A 9,239-nucleotide genomic window follows, 5' to 3' on the forward strand; every position below is an offset into this window, starting at 1 on the left:
CAGATTCGAAATTCAAATGTAATATTTTTTTATAATTAAGTGTAACAGTATTTATGGCCAGACTAAGTATATATATAACTAATATACGGAGTTTGTATGTTTGAATGTGCTAATCGTTGACTAACTATAATCAAGAGAACTGACATCGTAGTCGTTTTTGTAAGAAATCCAGGATAAAAACTGTCCTATATCCTTTTCAAGTCTCGATCTATCCTGGTACCAAACTTGATCCAAATCGGTTCAGTAGTTAACGCGTGAAGAAGAGACAGAAAAACAGAGTTACATTCTCAACATAAGCTTTACGTTAATTCGAAAATAATTACCAAATCGCCTGATTTCTTTTCTGCTTCTTAAGGTACAAGGAAGGTTCTAGTGGAAAAACGTACCACGGGTGAAGCCGGGGCGGAACGCTTGTTTATAATTACTTGCACTTTGATCATTAGGGATTAGCGACTCCAATCCCAATGGCAGAAATTGCGACACTAGTCTATTTCGTAGAGGCTTCGTCTTATCAAACGCGTCAAAAACTTGTTATGCACACATATAAAGCAGAGCTCCACCCAATCGCCTCTCAGCCTAATTACAACCAGTTTTTGTTGAATTGTTATTGTGTTTGCGAAAAATGGTTTATTTCAAAGCAAAGTAAAGAAATATGTACCTAAGAATACATAAAGAGTTAATTTATTTGTTATTAATTAAATTATGCTATTGTAGTATAGTAGTCAGACTGATTTCGCATAATAATAGCTGATATTTTTGACCGGCTTCAAAAAAGGAGACTATTTTTTGTGTTTTTAAAAACTGGGCGATTTTGAAGATGCTTCTTCTGAAGCTTGACTTGGTGTGGTTTACATGTTAAGGATGGACGACTGCAAAAAAAAAATGGATAAGGAAGGGCGAGGAAAAGGAAACTGGTCTTAATCTTCACCACTTAGCGTACGAAACAGTAGCATGCAACTATTTCACGCCTGCCTTCTGTCGGAGTGTGGTACTTCCCCGATGCGAGCTAGCCCAATTCGTGCCGAAGCGTGCTTAACTCCCACAGAGCTTTTAAGAGAAACCTGAAATTTGTACTTGTAAATAAAAAAAAAACCTTACATCATAATTTATAAACTCTAGAAATATTTAGTCGATTATTATAATAAATATTATTATTTAAATATACATTGAATACGTGATAAACTTTATGTTTCAAGTGTGACGTAAAATGTGATAATTGACTAGTCCGAAATAAGAAACCGTCGGTTAAAATATTGCTATTTGGACTTGTAATAAAAAGCTGTTATTGGGAAATGAAAATAAGTTTAATAATCTCCTTAGTTTGTGATTAATATTGTGTAGGTAAGGTTTTTAATTCTATAGTCTAGTAGACTAGCTTAATATCTGGTATCTATCGTATCTATTTAAGAATGAGATGTTACAATGCGCTAAAAAGTAGCTTCAGATACTCTTTAGCCTTCCAACTATGTCTAGACACAAAAATCATATCACAAATTCGGTCCGTTGCGTAGTGAAAGACAGACAAATAAAAATACATTTTTATCTCATAGCGGGCAACTGCTGGTTTGCTTCGTAGTAAGCGCGCCACGACACATGAACATTTGCTGATATGGCCTCTGCGCTGCCCGCTTTTAAGATGTAAGGGATAATGAAAGAATTAAGCTGGAAAAAAGAAATGGACAAGGAAGGGTGAGGAAGTGGAAAGGGATCAAACGACACTTTTATAATATAAGTGAAGATATCCAGGGAAGATATCCACAAAACAATTTATCATTAATTTACAAGTACAAATATATTATTCTAGCTATTGCCCATATAACATATGTTACATACAATCATTAGAATAATAATAATGCAATAAAACAAATTTCTTTCACTTTCTCTTACGGTCGCGAAACGACCTCATTGACCCCAATATTATTCTCAGCAATAGAAATTGCATGTCGTCATAATCCCACTCAATGAGGTGTAGGAGTTTTGCTTGTTAACTCATGATAATAATATAAATTGAAAGTTGTGTTCAACCGACTTCAACATATGGAGAAGGTTCTCAATTCGACTGATTCTTGTTACGTATGTGTAAAACTGAATAAACTAAACTTAGTTGATGTATAGAAAATAAAAGAAAGAAGTCGTTCGTTATCGTATCGTTTAATTTTAACAAGAAATGGTGGGAGATTTTTTAGAATAGTTCTAGACTAGATAGACGGAAGTTCAAAAATTAGTAATGTAGGTAAAATACCTGAAAATAAAATGCTAACTAGAGTTCGCATCTAATAAAAATATTTCTACAACTCGTTGATATTACAACCGACACATCCATAAATCAACAAAGATTCATTATATCAAAGTCCAATACATAAGGCATTATGTAAATCTGTATAAGGTGACATGATCGCATTCCATGTTACACGATTATTTCAAAAGGCCTCACCACGGAGGCGGTTGGGTCACATGACGGGTAATCTCAAGTCGGCCGGATAGCCGTATATTGACCGTAGCCTATGTATTTGCATGCCAAACCAGTTCTAGGTGAGTCAATAATGCTGTTTTTATAATATTTTTCCGCTGTGTTATTGCTACTGGTGGGTTGGTTTATAGGAATTCAAACGGACAGTTTTTACGTATTGACTATCTGATAGGGAATGTTTTAGTAGAATGTTGGGTAGTAGCAATCGGTCCTGGCCTTATTCGTATTACGGTTTTGTCCACAAGATACTTCCTTGTTTCAAAACATAAAAAAAAATTAACCGAATTGCTCTCGACTAATGCTAAAAAACACATTTGGCGGTTCATTTTAATGCATATTATAGATTTATTCCAATTATCAAAAATTTTGTTCGATGAAGTCGCAAATTACCACAAAAATTCACAATATTTAAGGTTGATTTAGCAATACCTCCTTGTGTTACTTCTATATTGAAAATTCCTATAACTTTTTAAAATTAATGTTTAGTTTTCCTTACGCCAAATTATTGACTTAAAGATATAGTTGAAGGACATTGAACACAGGTTATAATAGGCCCAAATTCCATAAATATCATGAATTAACAAAAACCCCGTCTAATTACCAAGACTGGCATATACAACCTTATCGGAGCCTACATACGTAAATAAACTGTGTAGTATATTCATATTTATTTACAATTATTACTGCATACGAAAGACATACACAATTTTACTGAAAACATCAGTTTCCAACCGAGCAATATAATATAAAATACAGTGTTAAGAACGAGAGAAGAGAATATACACAATATGGTTTATAACATAAATATAATTGTATATAATGGCGGCTTCGTATATATTAAATATATATTATATGTATAGCGTATAAATAGTCACCTCCAAGAAGTGGGTGTGTCAGCCAGATCACGCGCAATTAGTGACTACAAACTACTGGTCGTTCTAACGCAATATGCCGTCTTATGTATAAATAATTCATTTATATTTTGTCTCCGTGCTGCGAATGCTTAACTCACGGGCGACGCTTGTAATTACTTATGTAAAGTTTTATTTATATCTACGCTAATGTTATGAAGAGGAAACCTATTGTTTCAAAAACTTATCGTTTTGGGCTTAGAGTAATTTCAAAATCCTGTCCATAAATATTAGGTTTTAGAAAGACGAATGAAATAAATTAAAGGCCATCTTGCTGGCTTCAATTGAAGCCATATATGTTCCCACTGCTGGGACACAGGCCTCCTATGAGGGTTATTTTTTTTTTAGTTTTAAGCGCTGAAGCGCTATGAAACGCTCTAAAACTATACAATGTCATTAATATGAAGATATTCGGTGCTCTTTCTAGCAGCTATAACTAAATTTTCCATTCCATTGATTGTATAATTATATCATTGTTAGTTCTTTTGAAATTAAAGGCATCCAATCAAAGTCTAGACCATGATAATGTCTATGCCAATAGCAATGATAATAAAGGCACCTTGTACATTGATCAAACGATTTGTCGCCACGCGTTCTGAGTGTGGTTATAACCAATTTTCCGCTGCAACCGTCTTTCCTAGTTGTATAACGTTAGACAATGAGTTATTTAATCGTTGTTATGAAAGCTAATACTCGTGATATCCGATTGTCTGTGGAAGGGAAGATGTAATTAAATAACTGTTTGATTGCATTAGGTTTTCTAGAGAAACCAGCTCCCGGTGGCCCCTTCGCTTTAGCCGTTCAACAGAACACAGTGGGATTTTGGTAAATTTTCACACTAAAAAAATAAATAGAAAAAAAGTTTTTCTAGAGAGCGCCGGTTTTTTTCGAGTTTTCCTTAACCAGTGAGAAAAAGAACATTTCAAATGCTACACAATATTGATAAATGCCAATATATCTGTATTTTAAATAAATTATTCGTAAAGATTTGCCATATTTAGTTAGTACCTAACAACGGTTATTTTAAGTCCATAAAAAAACGAAACTGGTATTTTTAAATTTCAAATCATCGTGATGATATTTTTTTAATTGAAGTATGTTTTAATAATTCCAAATGTCAGTTGCATATAAACAAAATTTATTTCAGTCCCATAGCAATATCCATACCTCCATGTGTGTTTATACTTCACTAGCTTTATATAGGAAAACTACAGGCTACAGATAAAAAAGAAGCTATCGCGAAGTCTTCCAAGCCAGGCCGTTTCAACTGTCACGTGACAGCGGCAGGTCAATCGGCTGTTATTTAAAACACATCTTACTTGATACACCGGTTTTGGCCAATTCCGTTTATTACCTTAAACGACAAAAAACTAACGTTTTTGCATCGAATTATCTAGAATTTTAAAATCGTGGCACGATGTTTGAATCATAACTGTTGTGGTCAATACGTTGTTTAAAAAGTAAAAATTAATTAAAGAAAAAAGATAATAAGAATTGGAATCAAAGAAACATATCCATACTATCCATAATAACAATATAAAGTTGAAGCGTTTGTTTGTTTCAACACGCTAATCTAGGGAACTACTGGACGGATTTCAAAAATTCTCTCAACGTTGGATACCTACGTACATAATCCCTGAGTGCTATAGGTTATAAGTAGCCACTTAGTTACGTATACATGTGGTGTTACCCTTCGACATGTCAAAATCATTGTGAACTGTACAATCATCTTATCTTACGTCAATCAATATGAAAGGAAAGGCTATGTCGTGAGTATATTATAATATTTATATAAATTATTATACTCAATTATACAACTTCCTAATACATACATTTCCTCTAAGACTCATTATGTGGGCCCATTGTCTTGCCTTCCGTATGGCCTCGGGCTTGTTTATTAGATTCATATATTTATAACAAATTTAATTATTTGACTAGCTTTATCCGTGTTAATTTTTTTTTTTTTTTGCTTTAGTTTTAACTTGTTTATTGTACATTGGTTAGAAGCATTTAATGAATAAATTAGAATCATAAATTATCTTTCGAAACTAAAATGTAAGTTTAATTTTACACCAGAATACAGAATACCTTGAAATTCTGAAATATATCCTAGGTTAGGTCTTGAATAATTCCTAAGGTCATTGATCATATGACTGCGATTGCTTCAGAATGGAAAGGGCCTTGCCGAAGGTTTACGTAATACAGATTTAAATCTGATTATGTAGTAAAATAGTATTGGACTTTAATCATATATAAATTAAAAAAAGGTCGATTGTAGTTTAAGGATTAAACGGAACACTATCAAAAATTAATGAAGACTTATTGGACGGTAAGAATTCTAAAGGCTTCATCTAAAATAGAACAATTTTATTATAGATATTTAAGGTTATTATGAAATTTATATATTTCGTTTAATGTTCTCTTATTTAAAAAAGAAGTTTGGATATTTAAGTTATGCAAAATAGGTAATAAAATATACAATGACAATTATTTGTTGAAAAAATCCAAAATAGTGAAGCATAGGAAGTTATGATATCCGTCTGTTTCCCCTGTTCTTATAAATTATGAACCATGAAAGTAGGGCAATAATATGTGATAGTAAAGCAAATTATCAAATACATCTAGCTTTAGGTTAAAGTATTAAATGATATAACAATGTCTGGAAATGAATTCTCTATCGACATCATTATACAACGCTTCCATACCATTGTTTAAAGGTATTGTTCATTTTAAGTTCTATTGTAGAAATTCTTAATCATTGCAACAAAGCGATAGAACCTTGATTAGAAGTGAAACAAAGATGATTATACCATCCACGTAACCAGCGTTGTAATTACATTGGATTACGTTTAGAACAATTCATTTGTTTATTCAACGTCACCAAAATAACGCAGAACAAAAATGACATTTAGAAGACGAGAGGCTAAAATTTCCAACTGTACATAATAATCATGTTACATAAATATGTTATTTATATATAAAAAAAACAAAGCAAATAAACAGCAAAGCCCAACGCTCATTATTACAATGGCGACCTTCAAACGTTCTAATCTTTATTCTTATTATCAGTTATATAAAATTGTTCAAGCTACATTAGGTCTCTGCGATTGCATTCAATCCATGAGTTGAAAAATATTCCGTCAGCAACAGCACATGGACAGCACAACAAGCATTGTGGAATATGTATTTTATTGTTTCATGACAAGGCTAAGTCACCTACAACAAAGACGATATTTTAAGTATTGTTTAACGATGTGCAAAAATGCTTGTTGACGCACGTGACATTTTAATTATACTTTATAATCTGTATTCAATGAAGCCCTACGATTCAAATGAATTGACTTCCCGCTAAAACTTATGTCATGGCTGTCAAAACGTTTCGTCCCAATGTTGTCTTTGTTACGACAAGTAGACCGTGCTAATTCACTTTCTGTTATATACGTTTATTGATATTTAATTTCTTTAACTATATCTTACATCGAACTAAAGGTAATTTTTATTCTATAAATAGCTAAATGACTACACAATAAAGGAAATATAACAATTTGGATAGTAGCCAATAGAAAAATACTTCCTTCCTATCCTTAAGTTTATAGTGTTTATAGTGTACATCGATACATTTACATGAGATGATACAAAAAATTATATAAATATATATGTCATAATGTACAATCAATAAAAAATGAGCACAGCATGCACAATACAAATTATTTCATTAAAATAATAATAATGATATAACAGTATGTACTAATTACTGTTATATTATTATTATTAATTTTCATATATTATATATTATATATTGTATCATCTCATGTAAATGTATCGATGTACAATTGCTAATGAGCCTTAATAAAATAAATAAATAAATAAATAAAAATAAATAGTGTTGCTACTACAAATAAATAATGACATATAACAAATATAACGGAATGCATCTAATGAATAAATTTACGTAATACGCGCAAAAAAGTTGACTGGTCTCCGTAGGCATTTGATTAAAACGTAAAAATGTTATCTCGAATCCATTTCATTCGCGAAGGTTAATTATAATAGTTACGGAAGGTTATATTCATTCGCTGCACTTAATCTTTAAAAAAATATTAGCTGCGCCCCGCGGTTTCACCCGCGTAAGTCGTTGCCTATATGTTATTCCAGTTGTCCAGCTGTCTCCATACCAAATTTCATTGCAATCGGTTCAGTAGTTTTTGCGTGAAAGAGTAACAAACACACACAAGTCTTATCAAACTTTCGCATTTATAGCAAGTAGGATGATCAATAATAATGAACAAACGTATGGTTCGTTTAAGGACTCGACAGCAACTGTGTTTACAAATTATTGTTGCGCCATGTTTTAAGCAACGTGTATATAATTAATGCAAATATTTCTATTAATTTCAAAATGATCATGTTACAGTGAAATTAGTACAAATTTCTATATGATTTATTTAAATTAGAACTAAAAAATGAAATAAAAGCTATTTAATCTGTGGCAGGTTTACACTGCGTAAACCTTCCTACGGTAGCGAAACATTCAAATCGTCAACTTTTCCATTCTTTCCACGAAATAAATACAACAGCAACTACAACAGATATTTTTAAAATTCCAGGAGTCGCTAGCCGAATGGGACCGCGGGTTCGACGGGTCCCCGGACGCGGGCGCGCAGGGCCGCAAATGGAGCATGCGCAGTGCGCACGCGCAGCACACGAGCGAACAAGCTGCGCCGGTGAACAACAACGCTACGGATGCTTGCAAGCTTATTATTGTAAGTATTGATTGCTTGGTAATGTGTTTTTTTATGTAAAAAAAGACGTAAAATCTAATCTAATACAGGCGTAGTAAGTAAAGGGCACACTATAAGGCGTAAATATTTATTGGGCTCGGCGTATACGTCCGGCGAAATCAATACCAAGTTGCAAACAGAAAATCTACTAATACAAAAACAAAAGTAAGGCCCTCACAACTGGAACAAGCATATTCACTGTTCACACCAAAACTGCCAATTGTATAGAAATCCATTGTCCAACATCTAGACCAGCTCCAAGCTACGTATCACCTTTGTTTCACTCTGATTGCACAATTGCACGAGCAACATTCGCTCAACAGAACAATATTTACTGTGTACATTACGTTGGATTGCAAACAGAGTGGCTTGTACCAGATTTGCATAAGATTTCACGACAACACGTTAAGTGGCATGAGACACTAGTGCCAGCTGATTTTATGTCTTCGTGATGCGTATTTCCTCTAGAAATCGACGATTTTAATTTACAATAACATTGTAAAAAATGTTTTATGCTATGCACTCCAGAACTATAGGAATAAAACTTGTCGAAGAGACAATATGTCTTTTAAAAGAGTTTAAACTATAATAGAAGCAAGAATTCTGACCAATAAAGAATTCATTTTAAACGTGCATTCTACCAAGCAGTATTGTAAGCTGTAGACGTCAATATATTACGGAAATAATAACAAGAAACCGTAATAAATTGACATTTGAATGAGTCGCAAGTGTCCCAAGTAATTGAGTTTCATGAACGCTCGGGTTAATTGGGGGTAAATGGTGAATTGAGCAACCTTCCAGATCATTCGATGGCACGAAAATGTAAACAACGTTAATTTATTATATCTTTTATAATATCCGTTATAACCGATTGAATCGTTAGATTCATCCTTGGGAAACCGGTTTCATGCCATTTTTTATGTGATGGAGTTAAATGTATTGTGATTTATATGAATTTAGCCTTTTTATAACATAAATATTTATGTCACGTATCCACAAGTCTAGTTAGTAAGATAAATATGTCAAATATCTAATCAGATTCTGAAGACTTTAAGACGAGGAAAACTTGATATTAAG

At 32.8% G+C, this 9,239-nt stretch overlaps 1 protein-coding gene across 1 annotated transcript in view; it reads left to right on the top strand.

Moving 5' to 3' along the window:
• Positions 1-9,239, top strand: part of LOC119830334 — a 52,490-nt gene that overhangs the window by 37,673 nt on the left and 5,578 nt on the right. Inside the window, exon 3 of the mRNA XM_038353304.1 lies at positions 7,989-8,144. Within this exon, the coding sequence (XP_038209232.1) occupies positions 7,989-8,144 (156 nt within the window). The remainder of the gene's footprint in view (positions 1-7,988; positions 8,145-9,239) is intronic.

Source organism: Zerene cesonia, chromosome 11 (genome assembly GCF_012273895.1).
Source record: "Zerene cesonia ecotype Mississippi chromosome 11, Zerene_cesonia_1.1, whole genome shotgun sequence".
NCBI classification, from domain to species: Eukaryota; Metazoa; Arthropoda; class Insecta; order Lepidoptera; family Pieridae; genus Zerene; species Zerene cesonia.